Source organism: Rhamphochromis longiceps, linkage group LG15, assembly GCF_057381845.1.
Source record: "Rhamphochromis longiceps isolate RC_006_pf linkage group LG15, R_longiceps_female_GT1.1, whole genome shotgun sequence".
NCBI lineage: Eukaryota > Metazoa > Chordata > Actinopteri > Cichliformes > Cichlidae > Rhamphochromis > Rhamphochromis longiceps.
In genome coordinates this window covers 31,003,374-31,027,760 of record NC_140571.1, presented here as the reverse complement: position 1 = coordinate 31,027,760, position 24,387 = coordinate 31,003,374, and the positions used below count along the sequence as shown (strand labels likewise).

At 41.1% G+C, this 24,387-nt stretch overlaps 1 protein-coding gene across 5 annotated transcripts in view; it reads right to left on the bottom strand.

Moving 5' to 3' along the window:
• Positions 1–24,387, bottom strand: part of cd2ap (CD2-associated protein) — a 105,832-nt gene that overhangs the window by 12,673 nt on the left and 68,772 nt on the right. For all 5 annotated transcript variants that reach the window (XM_085381446.1, XM_085381447.1, XM_085381448.1 and 2 more), the window contains 2 exons: positions 23,142–23,289; positions 6,153–6,253 (listed from right to left, as the gene is read on the bottom strand). In XM_085381446.1, the coding sequence (XP_085237572.1) occupies positions 6,153–6,253; positions 23,142–23,289 (249 nt within the window). The remainder of the gene's footprint in view (positions 1–6,152; positions 6,254–23,141; positions 23,290–24,387) is intronic.

The window sequence follows — 24,387 nt, the reverse complement described above, 5'->3', positions numbered from 1 at the left end:
AATGGTGTTGGTATTTTGGTGACACTTTTTTGGTGCTCTTCACGAATTAGTCGTGATTTTCTGACCAAAAATTTAAAATCTGTGTTCAGAGGGGCGTGGTTATGGCGCTGAACTAGGCACACGTATTTTTGTGAGCTCCTGGCGATATTTTAGTAAGTTCCTGAAAACTGTCCTTTAACTGCGTCAACAGTGATAACTATTGCTTGTAACGAGTTATTATCGTGTATCCGCGACATTATGCCGGCTAAGAAAGCACAAAATAAATCTAAGGCACACTCTTCTCTGAGTGAGGAAGACGACGTCTCTGATGCTAGCAGTCAAGCTAACTCTGCAGGTGATGCTAGCCCTGGGAGTCTCCTGGACGTGAGTACTGGAATGGCCCATAACATGGATGTTATTCAAATACTCGACGGAATCAGAAATGACTTTTCCACAAAACTTGATGTGGTCCTGTCAGCGATCCAAGATGTTAAAAGAGATGTGCAGGACTTTTCGGTGCGCATGGATGGGGCAGAGATGCGCATTAGCAGCGTGGAGGACGCCATTAACTCAGAGAAAGGCAAGATAGATGCGCTAGTTAAACAAGTGGCTCTCCTCACGAACAAACTCGAGGACCTCGAAAATCGCTCTCGTCGTTCCAAACTACGACTAGTTAATGTGCCGGAGAAAATAGAAGGACATGACGCGGTGGCTTTCCTAGAGAAGTGGCTCCCCGAAGCGCTGGGACCAGCAACATTCCCGAGACAACCTCTCATCGAAAGAGCTCACCGGTTGCCCGGCCGGACGCAACCCAACCGACCACCCTCACCGAGAGTCCTCATCGTGAAGTTTTTAAACTTCCAAGACAAGGTTCGGGTGATATGGGCGGCTATGGCCAAAGGGAAAGTTATCTGCGGGGGTCAAGAGGTCATGTTCTTCCCGGATCTTTCTACAGATCTCCACCGACGGAGGAGGGGCTTCGACCGGGTGAAACAGCAGCTCAGGGCGATGAACGTACGTTACGGATTAATTTACCCGGCGAAGCTACGAGTGTCATCTGGTGGACATACGCATGTCTTTGAGACCCCAGCAGATGCGGAAAAGTTCATCCGAGGTTTGCAGAATACAGAGGACTAGCAGAATATCTGATGGGGACTGCCGAATCCTTCACTATCTGCCCATAACAACTGTAGTTTGAAATTGTTGGATTTAATGGTCAATATCGCTCATCCTTACTGTTGAATTTTTTGGGGAGAGTATTTTTCTTTTTTGTATTTACTTTGGTTTACCGTTCCTTCGTTCTCCTCAGTTGTATTGGGCATTTTATTTATCCCTTATAGATAACTAGCCACGCCCACTCGTTGATTGGGCTTTCATTTGTGTCTTGGAGTACTGGTTGTTCGACATACAGTCGGCTCTCCGGGATGAGAGTTATGCTACAAGAAAGTTTGTAATGATCATTGTATACATACTTGTTCATGTAGGATATACATTTTCGTCAGGAGACGCAATTGTCCAGGTGGTTTGGTTTTGTTTGACCATGTCAGCTCGGTTTGGTCTAGCTGCTCCCTTGTTTACATTGGATCAGCGTGTGCACTTAACTGCACCCCAAGGTCAGGGGGAGGGCGGGGTAGGGCGAGGGGCTGTCCGGTTCAGGTTGACAGCTAAGGGGGTTCATTTATGGCAGATTTTGTGTTATTTCTTTGTGTTTTTGTATTTTTCACAACGTGTTGCTTTTTACTGGTTTACTCCCAGCACAACAGTTAGAGATACTGAAAGGTTTACCAACAACCAAATGAAGATACTATGTTGCACAATCTGTTGTATTAATAAGAATAGATGACTTCATATAAGACTTTTAAATTTACTTCTTGGAATGTGAGAGGAATGGTAAAAGTGGTTAAACTAAAACAGGTTATTACCAGGCTTAAACAACTTGAGTCATCAATAGCGTTTATCCAAGAGACCCATTTACTCAGAGAGGATCTGGTGAAAGTACGTAGGAGATGGCCAGGCAAAGTGCTAGCATCCTGTTGCCCTTCGCACGCGAGAGGGGTTATGGTGTTAATTCATAATTCAGTGCCTTTCCAAGTAAATAACACTATTTATGATAAAGCTGGCAGATTTTTGGTGGTTCAAGGAACTCTCTTGAAAGAGAATTTCAATTTAGTTAATGTTTATGGCCCTAATGATGATAACCCTTTATTTTTTGAGAATTTATTACTATTGATAGCTACCCTTCCTGGTAGGATAATATTGGCAGGTGACTTAAATTGTACTCTGGACCCGAAGCTTGACCGCTCATCAGGGATAGACACTTCACACTCTCAAACAAGAAAAAAAATACAACAATATTTGAAAGATCTGAACCTCTGATCCATGGAGAATTCAAAACCCCAATAAAAGGGAATTCTCATGCTATTCAGCAGTATTTAAATCCCACTCCCGAATAGATTATTTTTTAATTTCCTCATCTTTGCTACCCAATATAACTAAGTGTATATATGACAGCATTGTGTTGTCAGATCATGCCCCAACATCACTATTTTATGAGGTAGAACAAGTGAATAGCCGCTCAAACAAGTGGCGCTTGCACCCTAAATGGATACATGATTCTGACTTTATGAAATTTGTAGGAGAACACATTGATCTCTACTTCTCAATTAATACAATTCAAACAACAGCAGCCGTTAGGTGGGAAGCTTTTAAGGCATATATTAGTGGACAAATGATAAGTTTCACCAGTTCTAAATTTAACAAATTCAAACAGACAATGAACGAATTAGACAATAAAATTAGAGAATTAGAGAGAGAAGTTAACATAGATGATTCAACACAGAAAAAACAGGAGTTATTGACCCTTAAAGCTAAATACGAGGAGCTGTCTATGCTTAAAGCTGAAGATGGTTTAATAAGATTGAAACAGACGTTTTATGATCAGGGTGAAAAGCCGGGTAGACTACTAGCTTGGCAGATAAAGAAACTTGAATCTGACAGAGCCATTAATATAATTAGGAACGATCAAGGGGAATTATCCACAGATCCCACAGAAATTAATAACACCTTTGTCTCGTATTATAAAACCCTATATAAATCTGACAGCCCACTGGACCTGGTAAGCCAAAATGCTTTCTTGGATAGATTGATCTTTCCCTGTATTTCTGAGGATGTGAAAAATGAATTGGAGAGAGAAATAAATTTCAATGACGTTTCTGATGCAATTACGAACATGAGAGGTGGTAAGGCTTCGGGTCCTGATGGGCTTCCGATAGATATTTACAAGCTATTTAAAGCAAAATTAATTCCCCCATTATTAGATGTTTATTTGGAATCCTATGAAACAGGTCGCCTCCCTGCTACATTTCGTAGTGCCCTGATCACTCTCATTCTAAAACCGAGCAAAGCGCCAGCCGAAAGCGGTTCTTACAGACCCATATCGCTGTTAAATTCTGACTCCAAAATCATAGCTAAGGCTTTGGCTATGAGGCTGGAGAGGGCTCTTCCAGTCATTATACACGGAGATCAAAATGGTTTCGTTCAAAATCGCCAGTGGTTCCACAATGTGAGGAGAGTTCTCAATATAATCCACGAATGTGAAGAGTTACCTGATACTGCAATACTATCACTCGACGCGGAGAAGGCGTTCGATCGAGTTGAATGGCCCTATCTAATTGAGGTGCTTAAGCGTTTTGGATTTGGTGATCACTTCTGCCGATGGATTGAAATTTTACTTGCTGATTCGGTTGCAATGGTATCTACCAATAATCTCATCTCTAGTCCTTTTGAGCCATCTCGAGGCACCAGGCAAGGGTCTCCGATTTCACCTGTGCTTTTTGTACTAGCCATGGAACCTTTAGCGATAGCAATTAGATCACATCCCTCGATCCATGGTATTAAAATCGGGGAGATGCTACACAAAATTGCAATGTACGCTGACGATACTGTTGTGTTTCTATCACACCTTGCAGAATCAATACCATCTCTCCTGAAGCTATTCGATCAATTTAGCAGTTTCTCTGGGTTCAAAGTGAACGAAGAAAAATCATCCATTATGTTTTTAAATATGAACGAGAGGTTGAAACCAGTTGTATCCCACCCATTTGTGAATGCCGCAGAGGGATTTAAATATTTAGGCATCAGAGTAACACCAACGATAAGCAATCTTAGTTCAGCCAATTATGAGCCCCTGGTGGTAGGGTTGTCGGATGAGATCACTAGATTAATATCATTGCCTCTTTCTTTACTGGGAAGAATAAACATAGTAAAGATGACTATATTACCTAAATTCCTATATATCTTTCAGTCAATTCCGCTGGCCCCTCCTCCTTCTTTTTTTTCCAAGATCAGAAAGCTTCTTTCTAATTTCATCTGGAACAATAGGAAGCCAAGACTCAGACTCTCCCTCTTGTATTTACCATATATGATAGGGGAGGACTACAGTTTCCAAATTTAAAATGGTACTATTGGGCTGCTCAGCTGAGGACCACTATGTTTTGGTTTTCAAACGATATTTCCCTTCCCTGGTTAGCAACTGAAAGAATGTCCTCAAAGGGTAAATAGCTATTTATACTCAGCACCCTTTAAAACTTTAAAGAAAATTACTACTAATCCCTTTGTAAAAAACACTGTTGTTGTTTGGCATGAAGTACAAAAAATGTTGAATGACTCTCCTGGGTTGTCCTGTTTCTCCCCAATTTGGGGTAATGAACTCTTTGCCCCGGCTAAGAATGACATGGGCTTTAAAGCTTGGCTGAACAAGGGCATTGCGAAACTACAGGACGTATATGAGGAATATTCTCTAATGTCATTCAGTGAATTATGGGCAAAGTTTGATTTACCGCAGAAACACTTTAAGTATCTGCAACTTAGAAGTTTTATTCTGGCACACTTAAACAATTCAGTGCACCAACCCCCACTCTCCATCCTAGAAACTCATGTTACAAAAAACTGTTTTGGTAAAAGACTGGTGTCCCAGTTTTATAGCCTTTTAGTTGAAAACCATAAGGATAACTCTGATAGTAAAAGACGGGAGTGGATTAGTGACTTACATGAAGATATTTCATATACTGAATGGGGTAAAATATGTTCAAAAACACACACTCAAACCATTAACACTCGTTTGAGAAAGATACAATTTAATTGGATAATGCGAACATACATATCCCCTGTACAATTAAATAAATTTGATCCTAATATAATTGATCTATGCTATAAGTGTAATAGGCATCAGGGTACACTATATCACTGCCTGTGGAAATGTGAAGAGATCCAAAAATTTTGGAGCTCTGTGTTAAAATATATCTCTCAGATCACAACTTCTCCTGTACCGCTTTGCCCTAAGTTATGCATTTTAGGCTTGTATCCAGATGACTGTACTCTGTCTTGTGAGGAAAGAAAAATGGTCGATATTGTTTGCTACAGGCCAAACGCTGTATCGCCTTATGCTGGAAGAATGTTGGTTGCCCCTCTTTTAACCACTGGTTAAATAACTTAACACCGAGTTTAGCTCTTGAGAAACTGAACTATATTGTTAGAAAGAAGGCTTCTGAATTGTACAACATCTGGAAGATATTTTTGGATCTACTGAGGAGTGGGGATGTGGGGGGGGGGGGTGAGTGAATAAGCCAACTAGATAATGAATAATGTCTGACTTGCTGTTGGGAATATACTATGTAACCTATATTATGATTTATTTATTTATTTATTTTTAATTGTATTTATTTGTATGGTTTAATTTAATTTATTTAACTATGCATTTATTTGGAACCTTTTAGGATTAACACTTCAATTATCGTTATTACTATTACTATTATTATTATTATTATTAGTGTTGTTATTATTATTACTATTATTTTAATGACTGCCATACGTTCATTTTATGTTGGTGTTGATACTGTTGAAAAAACAAATAAACATACGTTTAAAAAAAAAAAAAAAAAATCTGTGTTCAGAAATGTTATTTACCACGGTCACAAAAAAGACTTACTGTCAAAGCAAAAATCTTCTGGTGAAGTCATTTATTGACTTCTTATAAGCAACCGACAATAATTAAAGTAGGAAAAAAAACTATAGATACACTTTAATGTTTTTTTAATGTGGCTACAGTGGAAATAATTTGATACCAGGGGTTATGATCGTAGCAATCTGACATGCATGTAGTAGTATGGACATACCTGTACCCGACTTCTCCACAGAGTCTGCAGACACCGGTTTGGTGAGAGGTAATGGCTCGGAGTCAGACTTTGGTCGTGTGGATGGCACCTCTCCATTGTGCCTGTGGTTAAAAGAGAAAAACTTCACTTTAGCAATATCAGCGACAATTTAGCTGATATTTTACATTTTATATTAAACGAATAACAAAATTAATTGTTCTCATCATCCCATCGGATTTCTAAAAGTCTTATACAGATTGAAAATGTGACATCAAAACCGCAAAGGATTGTAGGTACGAGTGGCAAGTGGTACTAGCGCATGCAGGCTTTCACAAGAAAACAGTCACACAGCGATAAAAAGAAACACAAATAATGGCAAGAAGCTGTTGTATGCAATAGCCTTTCGCATGACAGCCACGGGAAGCTGACGGGTAAACAGATCGGTTTTTATTGGATTCCATCGTGGAAGAGAAACTGTTCAAGCCATGTTTCCGAAGTAACAAAGAGCCGATGGATGGTCTGGATTGCAGCTATTCGAAGACTAAATATTTCAGCACACTCCAGCTCACATGTTAGTCTGCTCCAAGCATGTCCACAAAGGTAAGTCTTTTGTTGTGGTTAAGTAATTTATCATAACATAATAATAGTTGATGTAGGTTACAAATAAGTCTTATATTGATTTGAATTGAATTTGTTTACTGTGCCTTTGCGGGCTAATGTTTGTTGTGTTTTGTAGGAAAACCAGCCTTCAAAATGTTGGAATGCGATCCAGACTGGGCACCCTCTATCAACCTGGGTCATACCGAGTTTAAAGCTGTTACCACAGCGAGATTTGATCAGTTAAGAGAGAGAGAGCGATATCAAAACAGCCATGAAAAGTAGTAGCTCTATCCTGGCCATTTGTGGCCACTTCACTTTTGTTTTTTCAACCATTTTTGTTCTGTTAATGCAAATGGAATGAAACTTCCCAAAGGTGTGTATTTTTTCCAGTTTTTAATTTTCAACACCAGCTCCTTAATAATGCCAATAATACAGTGACTTGCAAAAGTATTCGGCCCCCTTGAACTTTTCCACATTTTGTCACATTACAGCCACAAACATGGTAAATGGCCTGTATTTATATAGCGCTTTACTAGTCCCTAAGGACCCCAAAGCGCTTTACATATCCAGTCATCCACCCATTCACACACACATTCACACACTGGTGATGGCAAGCTACATTGTAGCCACAGCCACCCTGGGGCGCACTGACAGAGACATGAATCAATTTTATTGGAATTCCACGTGAAAGACCAATACAAAGTGGTGTACACGTGAGAAGTTGAACAAAAATCATACATGATTCCAAACATTTTTTAAAAATAAATGACTGCAAAGTGGGGTGTGTATAATTATTCAGCCCCCCTGAGTAAATACTTTGTAGAACCACCTTTTGCTGCAATTACAGCTGCCAGTCTTTTAGGGTATGTCTCTACCAGCTTTGCACATCTAGAGACTGAAATCCTTGCCCATTCTTCTTTGCAAAACAGCTCCAGCTAAGTCAGATTAGATGGTCAGCGTTTGTGAACAGCAGTTTTCAGATCTTGCCACAGATTCTCGATTGGATTTAGATCTGGACTTTGACTGGGCCATTCTAACACATGGATATGTTTTGTTTTAAACCATTCCATTGTTGCCCTGGCTTTAAGTTTAGGGTCATTGTCCTGCTGGAAGGTGAACCTTATTTTGGTCTCATCTGACCAGAGCACCTTCTTCCACATGTTTGCTGTCCCCCACATGGCTTGTGGAAAACTGCAAACGGGACTTCTTATGGTTTTCTGTTAACAATGGCTTTCTTCTTGCCACTCTTCCATAAAGGCCAACTTTGTGCAGTGCACGACTAATAGTTGTCCTATGGACAGATTCCCCCACCTGAGCTGTAAATCTCTGCAGCTCGTCCAGAGTCACCATGGGCCTCTTGGCTGCATTTCTGATCAGCGCTCTCCTAGTTCGGCCTGTGAGTTTAGGTGGACGGCCTTGTCTTGGTAGGTTTACAGTTGTGCCATACAGAAACACTTCCATTTCTGAATGATGACTTAAACAGTGCTCCGTGGGATGTTCAAGGCTTGGGAAATCTTTTTGTAGCCTAAACCTGCTTTAAATTTCTCAATAATTTTATCTCTGACCTGTCTGGTGTGTTGTTACGGACTACGGATTGGTAACAGACTGATTCTTATATAGCGGTTCTCTACTCTCCCGGAGTACTCAAAGCACTCTATACAACATGCCTCATTCACCCATTCACACCCACTCATGCAAGCACTTCTAAACGCAAGTGCAAACCTAATCTACATTCACACACATTCACACTCCGATGAACGCATCGAAGGGCAATTTGGGGTTAGTATCTTGCCCAAGGACACTTGACATGCAGACTGGCGAAGCCTAAAATCGAACCACTAACCTTTCGATCAGTAGCTGATCTGCTCTACCACCTGAGCCACAGCCACCCAATATTCTCTTAGACAACCTTTGAGGCCGTCACAGAGCAGCTATATTTGTACTGACATTAGATTACACACAGGTGCACTCTATTTAGTCATTAGCACTCATCAGGCAATGTCTATGGGCAACTGACTGCACTCAGACCAAAGGGGGCTGAATAATTACGCACACCCCACTTTGCAGTTATTTATTTGTAGAAAATGTTTGGAATCATGTATGATTTTCGTTCCACTTCTCAAGTGTACACCACTTTGTATTGGTCTTTCACGTGGAATTCCAATAAAATTGATTCATGTTTGTGGTGGTAATGTGACAAAATGTAGGGGCCGAATACTTTTGCAAGCCACTGTATACACTATACATGAAATTGTTCCTCTTGGGGGGCGTGGTTATGGCGCTGAACTAGGTACACATATTTTTGTGAGCTCCTGGCGATATTTTAGTAAGTTCCTGAAAACTGTCCTTTAACTGCGTCAACAGTGATAACTATTGCTTGTAACGAGTTATTATCGTATATCCGCGACATTATGCCGGCTAAGAAAGCACAAAATAAATCTAAGGCACACTCTTCTCTGAGTGTGGAAGACGACATCTCTGACGCTAGCAGTCAAGCTAACTCTGCAGGTGATGCTAGCCCTGGGAGTCTCCTGGACGTGGGTACTGGAATGGCCCATAACATGGATGTTATTCAAATACTCGACGGAATCAGAAATGACTTTTCCACAAAACTTGATGTGGTCCTGTCAGCGATCCAAGATGTTAAAAGAGATGTGCAGGACTTTTCGGTGCGCATGGATGGGGCAGAGATGCGCATTAGCAGCGTGGAGGACGCCGTTAACTCAGAGAAAGGCAAGATAGATGCGCTAGTTAAACAAGTGGCTCTCCTCACGAACAAACTCGAGGACCTCGAAAATCGCTCTCGTCATTCCAACCTACGACTAGTTAATTTGCCGGAGAAAATAGAAGGACATGACGCGGTGGCGTTCCTAGAGAAGTGGCTCCCCGAAGCGCTGGGACCAGCAACATTCCCGAGACAACCTCTCACCGAAAGAGCTCACCGGTTGCCCGGCTGGACGCAACCCAACCGACCACCCTCACCGAGAGTCCTCATCGTGAAGTTTTTAAACTTCCAAGACAAGGTTCGGGTGTTGCGGGCGGCTATGGCCAAAGGGAAAGTTATTTGCGGGGGTCAAGAGGTCATGTTCTTCCCGGATCTTTCTACAGATCTCCACCGACGGAGGAGGGGCTTCGACCGGGTGAAACAGCAGCTCAGGGCGATGAACGTACGTTACGGATTAATTTACCCGGCGAAGCTACGAGTGTCATCTGGTTGACATACGCATGTCTTTGAGACCCCAGCAGATGCGGAAAAGTTCATCCGAGGTTTGCAGAATACAGAGGACTAGCAGAATATCTGATGGGGACTGCCGAATCCTTCACTATCTGCCCATAACAGCTGTAGTTTGAAATTGTTGGATTTAATGGTCAATATCGCTCATCCTTACTGTTGAATTTTTTGGGGAGAGTATTTTTCTTTTTTGTATTTACTTTGGTTTACCGTTCCTTCGTTCTCCTCAGTTGTATTGGGCATTTTATTTATCCCTTATAGATAACTAGCCACGCCCACTCGTTGATTGGGCTTTCATTTGTGTCTTGGAGTACTGGTTGTTCGACATACAGTCGGCTCTCCGGGATGAGAGTTATGCTACAAGAAAGTTTGTAATGATCATTGTATACATACTTGTTCATGTAGGATATACATTTTCGTCAGGAGACGCAATTGTCCAGGTGGTTTGGTTTTGTTTGACCATGTCAGCTCGGTTTGGTCTAGCTGCTCCCTTGTTTACATTGGATCAGCGTGTGCACTTAACTGCACCCCAAGGTCAGGGGGAGGGCGGGGTAGGGCGAGGGGCTGTCCGGTTCAGGTTGACAGCTAAGGGGGTTCATTTATGGCAGATTTTGTGTTATTTCTTTGTGTTTTTGTATTTTTCACAACGTGTTGCTTTTTACTGGTTTACTCCCAGCACAACAGTTAGAGATACTGAAAGGTTTACCAACAACCAAATGAAGATACTATGTTGCACAATCTGTTGTATTAATAAGAATAGATGACTTCATATAAGACTTTTAAATTTACTTCTTGGAATGTGAGAGGAATGGTAAAAGTGGTTAAACTAAAACAGGTTATTACCAGGCTTAAACAACTTGAGTCATCAATAGCGTTTATCCAAGAGACCCATTTACTCAGAGAGGATCTGGTGAAAGTACGTAGGAGATGGCCAGGCAAAGTGCTAGCATCCTGTTGCCCTTCGCACGCGAGAGGGGTTATGGTGTTAATTCATAATTCAGTGCCTTTCCAAGTAAATAACACTATTTATGATAAAGCTGGCAGATTTTTGGTGGTTCAAGGAACTCTCTTGAAAGAGAATTTCAATTTAGTTAATGTTTATGGCCCTAATGATGATAACCCTTTATTTTTTGAGAATTTATTACTATTGATAGCTACCCTTCCTGGTAGGATAATATTGGCAGGTGACTTAAATTGTACTCTGGACCCGAAGCTTGACCGCTCATCAGGGATAGACACTTCACACTCTCAAACAAGAAAAAAAATACAACAATATTTGAAAGATCTGAATCTCTGATCCATGGAGAATTCAAAACCCCAATAAAAGGGGATTCTCATGCTATTCAGCAGTATTTAAATCCCACTCCCGAATAGATTAACCTTAAAGCTTAAATACGAGGAGCTGTCTATGCTTAAAGCTGAAGATGGTTTAATAAGATTGAAACAGACGTTTTATGATCAGGGTGAAAAGCTGGGTAGACTACTAAGCTTGGCAGATAAAGAAACTTAAAACCCTATATAAATCTGACAGCCCACTGGACCTGGTAAGCCAAAATGCTTTCTTGGATAGATTGATCTTTCCCTGTATTTCTGAGGATATGAAAAATGAATTGGAGAGAGAAATAAATTTCAATGACGTTTCTGATGCAATTACGAACATGAGAGGTGGTAAGGCTTCGGGTCCTGATGGGCTTCCGATAGATATTTACAAGCTATTTAAAGCAAAATTAATTCCCCCATTATTAGATGTTTATTTGGAATCCTATGAAACAGGTCGCCTCCCTGCTACATTTCGTAGTGCCCTGATCACTCTCATTCTAAAACCGAGCAAAGCGCCAGCCGAAAGCGGTTCTTACAGACCCATATCGCTGTTAAATTCTGACTCCAAAATCATAGCTAAAGCTCTGGCTATGAGGCTGGAGAGGGCTCTTCCAGTCATTATACACGGAGATCAAAATGGTTTCGTTCAAAATCGCCAGGGGTTCCACAACGTGAGGAGAGTTCTCAATATAATCCACGAATGTGAAGAGTCACCTGATACTGCAATACTATCACTCGACGCGGAGAAGGCGTTCGATCGAGTTGAATGGCCCTGTCTAATTGAGGTGCTTAAGCTTTTTGGATTTGGTGATCACTTCTGCCGATGGATTGAAATTTTACTTGCTGATTCGGTTGCAATGGTATCTACCAATAATCTCATCTCTAGTCCTTTTGAGCCATCTCGAGGCACCAGGCAAGGGTCTCCGATTTCACCTGTGCTTTTTGTACTAGCCATGGAACCTTTAGCGATAGCAATTAGATCACATCCCTTGATCCATGGTATTAAAATTGGGGAGATGCTACACAAAATTGAAATGTACGCTGACGATACTGTTGTGTTTCTATCACACCTTGCAGAATCAATACCATCTCTCCTGAAGCTATTCGATCAATTTAGCAGTTTCTCTGGGTTCAAAGTGAACGAAGAAAAATCATCCATTATGTTTTTAAATATGAACGAGAGGTTGAAACCAGTTGTATCCCACCCATTTGTGAATGCCGCAGAGGGATTTAAATATTTAGGCATCAGAGTAACCCCAACGATAAGCAATCTTAGTTCAGCCAATTATGAGCCCTTGGTGGAAGGGTTGTCGGATGAGATCACTAGATTAATATCATTGCCTCTTTCTTTACTGGGAAGAATAAACATAGTAAAGATGACTATATTACCTAAATTCCTATATATCTTTCAGTCAATTCTGCTGGCCCCTCCTCCTTTTTTTTCCAAGACCAGCAAACTTCTTTCTAATTTCATCTGGAACAATAGGAAGCCAAGACTCAGACTCTCCCTCTTGTATTTACCATATGATAGGGGAGGACTACAGTTTCCAAATTTAAAATGGTACTATTGGGCTGCTCAGCTGAGGACCACTATGTTTTGGTTTTCAAACGATATTTCCCTTCCCTGGTTAGCAACTGAAAGAATGTCCTCAAAGGGTAAATAGCTATTTATACTCAGCACCCTTTAAAACTTTAAAGAAAATTACTACTAATCCCTTTGTAAAAAACACTGTTGTTGTTTGGCATGAAGTACAAAAAATGTTGAATGACTCTCCTGGGTTGTCCTGTTTCTCCCCAATTTGGGGTAATGAACTCTTTGCCCCGGCTAAGAATGACATGGGCTTTAAAGCTTGGCTGAACAAGGGCATTGCGAAACTACAGGACGTATATGAGGAATATTCTCTAATGTCATTCAGTGAATTAAGGGCAAAGTTTGATTTACCACAGAAACACTTTTTTAAGTATCTGCAACTTAGAAGTTTTATTCTGGCACACTTAAACAATTCAGTGCACCAACCCCCACTCTCCATCCTAGAAACTCATGTTACAAAAAACTGTTTTGGTAAAAGACTGGTGTCCCAGTTTTATAGCCTTTTAGTTGAAAACCATAAGGATAACTCTGATAGTAAAAGACGGGAGTGGATTAGTGACTTACAAGAAGATATTTCATATACTGAATGGGGTAAAATATGTTCAAAAACACACACTCAAACCATTAACACTCGTTTGAGAAAGATACAATTTAATTGGATAATGCGAACATACATATCCCCTGTACAATTAAATAAATTTGATCCTAATATAATTGATCTATGCTATAAGTGTAATAGGCATCAGGGTACACTATATCACTGCCTGTGGAAATGTGAAGAGATCCAAAAATTTTGGAGCTCTGTGTTAAAATATATCTCTCAGATCACAACTTCTCCTGTACCGCTTTGCCCTAAGTTATGCATTTTAGGCTTGTATCCAGATGACTGTACTCTGTCGTGTGAGGAAAGAAAAATGGTCGATCTTTGTTTGCTACAGGCCAAACGCTGTATCGCCTTATGCTGGAAGAATGTTGGTTGCCCCTCTTTTAACCACTGGTTAAATAACTTAACATCGAGTTTAGCTCTTGAGAAACTGAACTATATTGTTAGAAAGAAGGCTTCTGAATTGTACAACATCTGGAAGATATTTTTGGATCTACTGAGGAGTGGGGATGTGGGGGGGGGGGGGGGGGGGGGTGAGTGAATAAGACAACTAGATAATGAATAATGTCTGACTTGCTGTTGGGAATATACTGTGCAATCTATATTATGATATTTTTTTTTAAATTATATTTATTTGTATGGTTTCTGTCTTAATTTATTTAACTATGCATTTATGCATTTCTTTGGAATCTTTTAGGATTAACACTTCAATTATCGTTATTACTATTATTATTATTATTATTACTGTTGTTATTATTATTATTTTAATGACTGCCATACGTTCATTTTATGTTGGTGTTGATACTGTTGAAAAAACAAAAACAAATAAACATACGTTTAAAAAAAAAAAATTGTTCCTCTTGGCTCTATCGTGGCCATTTTTGGCCAATTGAAACCCATTATAACCACCTTTTTTTGATTCCTTGTTATTGACAGAACTATATCATGCGATTTAGGTAAAATTGCTTTCATTCTAAACTCAACACATGAAAATTGTAGTTTTTCATGTTCTTTACCAAATTTACCCATTTTTGGCCAAACAAGCAATTTCATGTAATATTCCTAGTTTCTAGTAGCGGCTTACCACACTCCAATGGACCAAAATAATGAAACAATTTTGATATAGGGGCGATCGTGGCTCAAGAGTTCGTCTTGTAATCAGAAGGTTGCCAGGTCGAGCCCTGGCTCGGACAGTCTTGGTCGTTGTGTCCTTGGGCAAGATACTTCACCTACCGCCTACTGGTGATGACCAGAGGGGCCGATATGGCAGCCTCGCTTCTGTGGCTACAGCTGTAGCTTGCCTCCACCAGTGTGTGAATGTGAGAGTGAATGAATAGTGGAATTGTAAAGCGCTTTGAGGGTCTCGAAAAGCGCTATATAAATGCAATCCATTACTACTATTATTATTACATAGGTTTGATCTTAAGGATCTAATAGTTTGTGTTTGTGTATGACATTGCAGCACAAACATGTATTTGCAAGATAGACTGAAATAAATAATGACACATCAAATATTACATAGGCTGCAGTGAATTTCTGTCGATGCAGGCTATTGAGCTTTGAGGTTCCCAGTCAAACTTAGCTTTGAAGCACATGCTAAAAGCACTTTTACCCTACTACTGCTGTAAGTAAGCCTAACAGCTTCCAGATAATTTATTCAGGCAATATGGCAATAAAGTCATCACTGCTTCAAGCACTGTCTATATGATCTGGTCAGAGAGCAAGGACAGCAAGCAGTCCTCTGCCCTTGAAGAAAAGACACCTGCCCAAGATGAAGAAACTTCCTCTCCAGAAGATGAGGGGACAATCTCCAAAGAAGCTGACTGCGTCACCACTGATGAAGAGTACTAGCCAGTGCCTGAATCCTCTTCTTTGGGGGAGGATTGGGGTTGGGGGGCATGGAGGTGGAGGCCGAGCAGCTGATGGAAAACAACATAGGAGCATTTTCTGAGACCAAGGAGCAGGCAACTAAGTGGATCCCTCATGAAAGGAAAACCATGTGGGTCCCACTACTGAAGAGAGACTGCTCTACAATCCAGTACCCACTGGTATCAAACCAGGGCTCACCCTGTATGGAGATCCCTGCATTAGCAGTCTGAGATCTACTTTCGACATTTTTATAACAAAGGAGATCTGTGCACCCTTACAAACCTGCACGGGAGGTGAAGGTGTGAGGATTGGAGGATTATAGATGAAGTGGAGATGTGAGCCAACAACAGGATAAAGCAATACATAGCATGTTGGATGACAACACTGGAAGTATCAGGAAGTAAAAAAATGGCATGAGATCAGACTCCAGCTGATGGAGGAGCTCCGAGGACAACATCTTTCCTTCGGTCACCTTGGCAGAGGAACCCCTCACATGAAAACTGGCACAGGGGAAACAACCCAGAGCTCCCTCCCCAGCTCCTCCAGTTGCAACAGAGGAAGATTTTGTTGTCTGTCTTTGGCTTCACCTAAACCACCACGCCGATATCCCACATGCCAAAACAACGGAGGAATGTGCTTCTTTTGACAGCAACTCACAGGGAACCAGCAGTCAGTGATGGGGAATAGAGGACGCCTGGAAGCAAGAAACAATCCTGCACTACAATAGGCACAAATACAGCTTGGATAACTTAGAGAGGAGTTGTTGAAGGCAAACTAACTGATGGCTGCTGGCTCTTTTCTCCAATCTCCTGGATGTCTTGAGATACGATGCCTTTGTCCCGCCCGCCGGAAACAACTTCACTGAAGTGGGGGAGTCCTCTACAACCTACAAATGAAGAGTGATCCTGGAAGAGCTGGGGCACATGCTGGTGACCTCAACAACTGCAAGACACCCTTGTCCCTGATTCTCAGCCACTTCTGCCATTGATCTCAAGATACAGTAGTCTGAACCACAGTGTGGGTGGCGCACCTCCAGGATTGGAACAGCAGCCCTTTGCACCGGGTGTAGAAAGTGTGCCTACAAAAACCACTCTACTGTGGTTAGCAAATCTTTCTGCTAATGAGGATGCACACAGAAGCACACACACTGTAATATAAAATTTGATCATTTTTGTGGTCATTTCAGTGGTTATTTGGTCATTAAATGGCCTTTCTGGCCACTAACACACCATGTGTGATTTTCTTTTTGGCCATTCACCCCCCCCCCAAAAAATAAAATAAAGTAAAAATAAATCATTGTTACTGTTATTGGTGCCTGCAATGATGATTAAAAAAAAAATTAGGTTTCATCTTTCATATTCTAAAAAATGTTAACTTTATTGCTATTTTCCCCCAAAAGCGTAGTAATAATACATAATCTGTAGGGGTGCAACGATACCCAAAATTCACGGTTCGGTTCGATACTTTGGTGTCACGGTTCGATATTTTTTCGATACAAAAAAATGTTCATGCCTTTTTAATTTGTCATTTATTAAAATTATAAATATATATTTTAACTCAAAAGTACAGTTTTTAAATTTAACCCTAACCCTTGTGCGTGTTTTTTATTTTGACAGCGAATGCGCACCTGCGGACCACTTATGTGCAGCCCTGGTTATTTAGCTCGTCATATTGCAGCCACAGAAATTCTTTTGTCCATGAAACCATAAAGCTGCACTTTCTTTTTGCCTTATAGTCTGATTTGTCATAACTTCTCCGTTTTGTGGTAAGCTTTTCTTTGGCTGTCACCCTGACCTGTCTTATTTCGCTCAGCAGAACTAAAATATATATCTGTCTGTGAAGGTCATCGTAGTCAAATATATATCCTGCTGCTTTTACACACGCACTCACATAAGCTCAGCGATTCTCTGCACGATCAACCTCTCACATGTTTAAGCTTGCTGCCGGAGATTTCACTTGTCATGTTTGCATAGTAAGCTACCGATTAATAAGACGATGTCAGAGGAATTGGTGCACAAATTATCATCACTCACAGATCAGTGCTGTCGCTCTCTATACACAGTCCGCGCGATTGCAAAGTGAAAGCAAAAAAACAAGCGCAAATTCAAACGCGATTTCAATATGTCACATATTGATAATGGCTCACCGATGCCAATGACATAATTACCCAGCTACATTTCTGAAAGAATGCAAAAGCATTGACATATATTTTTCCTTCCTACAATAGCCCGACGGGCAGGGCAGAGATAGATTTTGGTAGCCCGACTGAAAATATCGCTAGCCCCGGGACGTCGGGCTAGCGATATTGTGAGCCCTGTATCTGATTGATCATCACTCATCACTCATCTTTGGAAAAGAGAGTTTATTACAGTGAAATGTCTCTTTCCAAAATAAAAGCTATACTATCCGCTTCTTCTGGGCTATATTCTCAGCAGCATATTAAACACATAAGGAGAATCATGTGCTAACAGCTGTCTAAATGACTCGGCTAAAGTTAGTAGCATGCTTGCTTGTTTTTTTTCTGCTTCCACTTGTCTTTGCACTAGGATGATGTCGGCGTAAATGTGCAGTCATATTCGTTGTGTTCCCACTAGTGCTTTCAGGTTAATCTCGTTGAAATGACCTTAACGCCACAACACGGCAAATCTCCGTTAACGAGCTACCGCCGATTGCCCCGTGCATGGGGCTAGACGGCCAACACGTTAACGAGCTAACTGCGCTAACACACTAGCTCCCACCCATGTAATTGAGCATTGCATGGCACATCCAACATACTGTTTTACTTTAGTCCATGACTCGCTTACCTTCAGGGTCATACGTCACATGAAAACCAAAATAATTCTAAACGCCAGATCTGAATGAGGGTGGGGAAGGTCCATGTTGCAAGGAGAGCTTAACTTCTGTCTCGCTAGCTTGCCCTGCGCTCTTCCTTCTGACGATGCTGTCTGTGTTGAGCGCTCAGTGAATCTGCGTTCGACTACTCCGCCTAGGCTGCATTGTCGAGCCTAGGCGGAGTAGTCGAACGCTCAGATAAAATAAATTAAAAATTTTGTATTGTTCGATACATATGCGTACCGAACCGAAAGCACTGTATCGAACGGTTCAATATCGATACGAATATCGTTGCACCCCTAATAATCTGGTATTCAAAGGGTATAATTTCTGATTTTGAATTATATTTTGGTTTTCATGAGTAGGAATTTAAAAAACCAAGTCAATGAAAGTAGAATTTTATAGCATTTTGTAAACATAAACAGGGGGTGGCCCTTTTTGGCCACGAACAAGCTGAGGGGGAGATTTTTTGTTTGTCTGTCACTGCACAAAAAAAACAAAGATACATAAAACTCATTGATACTTTTAATTATTGCTATGTATCTAACCTCCATCATGGTTAGATAATAAATCAATTTGCATGTATTATTTAAAAAAAAAAAAAAAGGGACTTTATGCTTTTATCCCTATGTAAATCATTACAATTATGTGATTTAACTGGTATTTAAAGGGTTAAAATTCTGAATTTGAATGAAATTTTAGTCTGGATGAGCAGCACTGATACTAATTTAAAAAAATCAAGTCAATGAAAGTAGAAAAATGTTTTAATATATATATATTTTATAGCATTTTGTAAATGTAAACGAGGGGTGGCCATTTTTGGCCACGAACAAGCTGAGAGGGAGTTTTTTTGTTTTTCTGTCACTGCACAAAAACAAAGATGCATAAAAGTCATACTATACTACTGTTAATTATTGCTACACATCTAACCTCCATTGTGGTTAGAAAATAAATCAGATGGCATGTATTATTTGGAAAAAAATTGGGGTTTCATGATTTTTTCCATTTATGACTTCCTAGGATTATGTGATTGAACTGGTATTTAAAGGATTAAAATTCTGAATTTGAATGAAATTAATTAATATATATGAATTTTATAGCATTTTGTAAACGTAAACAAGGGGTGGCCATTTTTTGGCCACGAACAAGCTGAGAGGAAGTTTTTATGTTTTGGCTCTCCCTGCACAAAAATAACAATGCATTATAATCAATGTTATATCAATGATCGTATGGGTCGATCCCACACAAACTGGTTGAGCATGCTTTACACTTCCACCATGTCCCCAGCAAGATCAAGGACCTGATCCTGAACTATTACGCCAATTTCAGGCTTAGGGTCCCTTCTAGGACAGTTACTTCAGACTGGCACCGACTCGGGAAAGTTATAATAACAGGCTGTACCATCTCAGTTACGCTCTTTGCCCTGGCAATGAACATGGTGCGGAGGTGGAGTGCAGAGGGCCGTTGACAAGGTCAGGTGTTCGTCAGCCCCCTATCAGAGCCTATATAGATGACCTCACCATTACGACATCATCAGTTCCCTGGTGTAGGTGGATCTTGCAAGGTCTTGAGAGACTCATCTCATGGGCAAGGATGAGTTTTAAACCTTCTAAATCAAGATCGATGGTAGTGAAAAAGGGCAAGGTGACGGACATGTTCCGGTTCTCAATTTCAGGAACCATTATTCCATCCATAACGGAACAACCAGTTAAGAGCTTGGGGAAACTCTCTGACTCCAGCCTGAAAGACTCTACTGCTATTCAGAAGGCAAATGAGGAGCTGGGAGCGTGGCTCATTAAGGTGGATAAGTCTGGCCTGCCTGGAAGATTTAAAGCCTGGATCTACCAGCATTCCATCCTGCCCCGAATCCTGTGGCCCTTGCTTGTCTATACAGTTCCAATAACTACTGTGGAATCCCTTGAAAGAAAGATCAGTGGCTTTCTTCGTAAGTGGCTGGGACTTCCCCGCAGTCTCACCAGCGCTGCCTTGTATGGGGCAAGCAACAGCGTGCAGTTACCCTTCAGTGGTCTCACAGAAGAGTTCAAGGTGGCTTGCACACGAGAAGCCCTACAGTACAGAGATTATAAAGACTGCAAGGTGGCATCAGCAGGTATTGAGGTAAGGACAGGAAGAAAGTGGAAGGCTGAGAAGGCAGTTGAGGTGGCGGAGTCACGCCTAAGGCAGAAAACACTGATGGGGGTCTTAGCAACAGGGGGAGCAGGCTTGGGGTACTTCCCAAAGGCCCAGGTCAGCAGGGCACAGGGAAAGGAGAGACACCAGCTACTCCAGGAAGAGGTCCGAGCAGGTGTGGAGGAGGAGCGAGTAAGTAGAGCTGTAGGCCTTAAGCGGCAGGGAGCATGGACAAGGTGGGAGAGCACCTTGCAGCGCAAGGTCACCTGGGCAAACCTCATGCAGGCAGACTTCCACCGGATCCGATTCCTAGTGCAGGCAGTATACGACACTCTGCCAAGCCCAGCAAACCTCCATCTGTGGGGAAAGAGCGAGACACCTGCCTGTCCCCTGTGCTCTGGAAGAGGGACCCTAGGACACCTCCTTAGCAGCTGCCCAAGGGCCCTGGCCGATGGTCGGTATCGTTGGCGGCACGACCAGGTGCTCAGAGTAGTTGCTGAAAAGATTGTCTCAGCAATCAGCACCAGCAAGCATCTTCAGGCTCCAAGGAAGGCAATCTCTTTTATTAAGGCTGGAGAGAAACCCCAGGTGCGCCCACATTTGACAACTGGCCTCCTCAATACAGCCTCTGATTGGCAGCTACAGGCTTACCTGGGTAAACAACTAAAGTTCCCTCAGAACATTGCAAAAACATCACTCCGGCCAGACATGATAATTATTTCTGAGGCCTCAAAACAGCTGATCATGCTGGAACTTACAGTACCCTGGGAAGAACGGATTGAGGAGGCCAATGAAAGGAAACGAGGAAAGTACCAGGAACTAGTGCAGGAGTGCAGGGGAAGGGGCTAGAAGACTTTCTATGAGCCCATAGAAGTGGGTTGTAGGGGCTTTGCAGGACGATCACTCTGCAAAGTCCTAGGCCGACTGGGCGTGGCGGGGGCAGCCAAGAAGAGGGCCATCCAGGCTGTGAGTGAAGCGGCAGAGAAAGCCACAAGGTGGCTGTGGATCAAGAGGGCTGATCCGTTGGTAGCTACTGGTACGCAAGTCGGGGCCTGATCACCCCCGGCTGGGTCGCCTGGGCGAGGGTGTATAATGTTGTGAGACCCGAAACACCTGATGACCCTAGGATACATCACTGAAGATGCGTACCAGTGCATCCAGGAGATGTGTCTTTATAGGCCATTTTTTGGCCACGAACAAGCTGAGAGGAAGTTTTTATGTTTTGGCTCTCCCTGCACAAAAATAACAATGCATTATAATCAATGTTGATGTGAATCAATTACATGCCCCAGACTCCACTATTAATAATACAAGAAATTCCAGTAGTACTGTAATTATATAAAATTGTGAAATTTGAGGTTGTTTTACAGCTAGTGCAGTGGACAAACAAACTGGTGTTTAAAGGGTTAAAAATGTAAAAAGTAATAACTATTTTATATTTATGAAAAGAACTGAAGTTAGTTAAAAGCTTTATGCAGAAAAAATGGTAAAAAAAACAAAACAAAAAAAAGAAAACAAACCCAAAAAACCCCCCCAAAAAATAAAAATTACAGACCTAATCTGTTGGTGGCCACTTTTGGCCACGAAACAAGCTGAAAGGGTATTGATTTTGAACAAACCCAGAGGGTTAAAATCCCTCAAAAAAACAACACAACTTGGAAAAGAAAAGAAAAAATAAACAAGCATTGGACTTAGAGTAACTAAACTAAAACTGTGGTTAAGCACATACCTATGAAAAGACTAGATACAACTAGAAAAATTTGCATTTCCTGCGAAAATGCTGTGTAGATGCCTTAACGCTGAAGATTTCTGCTGAAAAAAGCTGAAAAAGTTGAAAAAAGGTTGCCCTGAGCAGGATTCGAACATGGCCCTTCTGGTCTCAAGGCGGCTACTCATCTCACTGAGCCAAACTCATTCTCACAAAGAAGAGGTGGAGAGACTGACAATTCTGCTGAAATGAGCGGAAGCTGCTGAGAATTGTGCTGATAAGAGGTGAAAAGGCTGAAAATTTTTCAGAAGAGGTGAATAACCAGAATTTGGGCAGAAAAGAGGTGAAAATTCTGAAAATTCTGCTGAAAAGAGTTCAATCAGCAGAATTTCTGCTGAAAACAGTTGAATGAGCAGAATTCTGCTGAAAAGCGTTGAATGAGCAGAATTCTGCTGAAAAGAGGGTTTTGCTGAAAACAGTTGAAAAAGCTTGGATTTGTGCTGAAAAGTGGTGAAAAAACTGAAAATTCTGCTGAAAAGGGTTGAAAAAGCTGAAATTTGTGTTGAAAAGAGTTAAAAAAGTTTTACTGTTAACTGAAAGAAATTTTGCCATAAGCGGGATTTGAACCCAGGCCTCCCAGTCTGAGAACGGATGCTCATCTCACTGAGCTAAAACACAGGTCAACCCGGCAAGGAAAATCAGTGAGGCCACTGATAATATGGCAGAAATGGGCAAAAAATATTGCAAAAATTCAATATCTCAAAAAGTATAGAAGTTATGAGCACCAAAAGTCATAGCACTCATTAGCAGAAAGAGCAGAATTTTTTCAAGTTTGAACTGAGAAAATCGGCTGAAAACTGAGGGAGTAGTTAACGTCCAAAAAACGTACGGAAGCAACTAGCAGAATAATAAAGATAAAGAATAAAGAGAAACAGGAACTCAATAGTGTGGATGCCTTTGAGGGCATCCACACAATTACATCCTAGTAAATTACATTTGGTGTCAATATGCTGCTCAGTATCGACATAAAGCACTGTAAATTAAACTGAATTGTCTTTTTTTTTTTTAACCCAAAGCTGCAGTGGAGTTTATCAGTGGTGGTCAAATGATGAACAGATACTTACTTGAAGCTGGGTGAGGAAGCAAGAGGCTTCTCAGGTCTCTTTGGTGGGATCATTCCTGGTCGGCCTTTCCCTGGAGGAGGGACCGGCTTCTTGGGCGGGACTAAGGGCGCAGCTGGTTTAGGTTTAAGATCTGGTATGGGTTTGTCAACTGGTGAGAAAGAAGGGGTCAGGTAGATGTTAGAAACAGGAAATATGAACCAAAAAGAAAGGAAATGGACAGAGAAAAAAACAAGAGGGGAAAAAAGATCATTTACTGGCTGAATGAACTATTTTACCATCATGTTATGCTGCCTATTCTACAATTACACACTGTAACTGAGAGTAACTGATTGAAATTCAAGCCTCGTTCTTCTGGGAAGCAGGACAAAATGGTGTACAGCAGTTCATCAGCTGATTCTGTTTGCCCTCAGCTGAACTTTAACATGCTGATGACAGAAACTTTAAACTGCCCAACTATGGGCATTTCTGCCCATAGTTGGGCATGTGCCATCAGAAAGTGAATCTGAATAAGTTCAATTTGAATTGCTCAGATTGAATCTGAATTGTAACTTGAATAAATGCTTTTGAAAACTGAATTTGAATTAGTCTAATTTGAAATTGAATTTATGGTTTGAAAATGATCATCACTAAATTGAAATTGAATTTTATATTTTGAAAATGAATTGATTTGCTTTGAAACTACATTTTATCCTTTAAAAATTCAGCTCTCGAATAATTTCAGTTTCACTTCTCACCATTCAGTTTCAGTTCTACAATTCAATTTCAGTTCCAAAATTCAGTTTTTTGGAACTTACATCCGGTTCAAGCGCAGATTAATAGAACTATGTTTTACTAGCGGACCAAAAGTGTTACTGACGGGAATCTACAGCGTCTTGAGCTGAATTAAGACTTCAGAAGTCATTCGTCATGTCGAATGACCAGCGGATAAACTCTCAGGTTGGTAATAAATGTACTACATGTATAAGAACAAGCGTCATGTTAACAAATGATAGCCGTACAGTAACTGTTATGCTTATTGTAGCTGCTAGCTAAAAACGCTAATTTAGCGTAGTTTGCCCTGAATTCAGCTTTGACAAACAAATATGATCGACTGTTTCTAGTAGATTTCCAAAGTTGTCATCTTGGACCCTCTCAGAGTACCCCCTCTGTATGCTTGCAGAGACCCCTACAGTAGGGAAACATGCAAAACGGTGCCCAAACCTTTGTATTTTAGCTTTATCCATGTCTTACACAGCATCCCAACTCT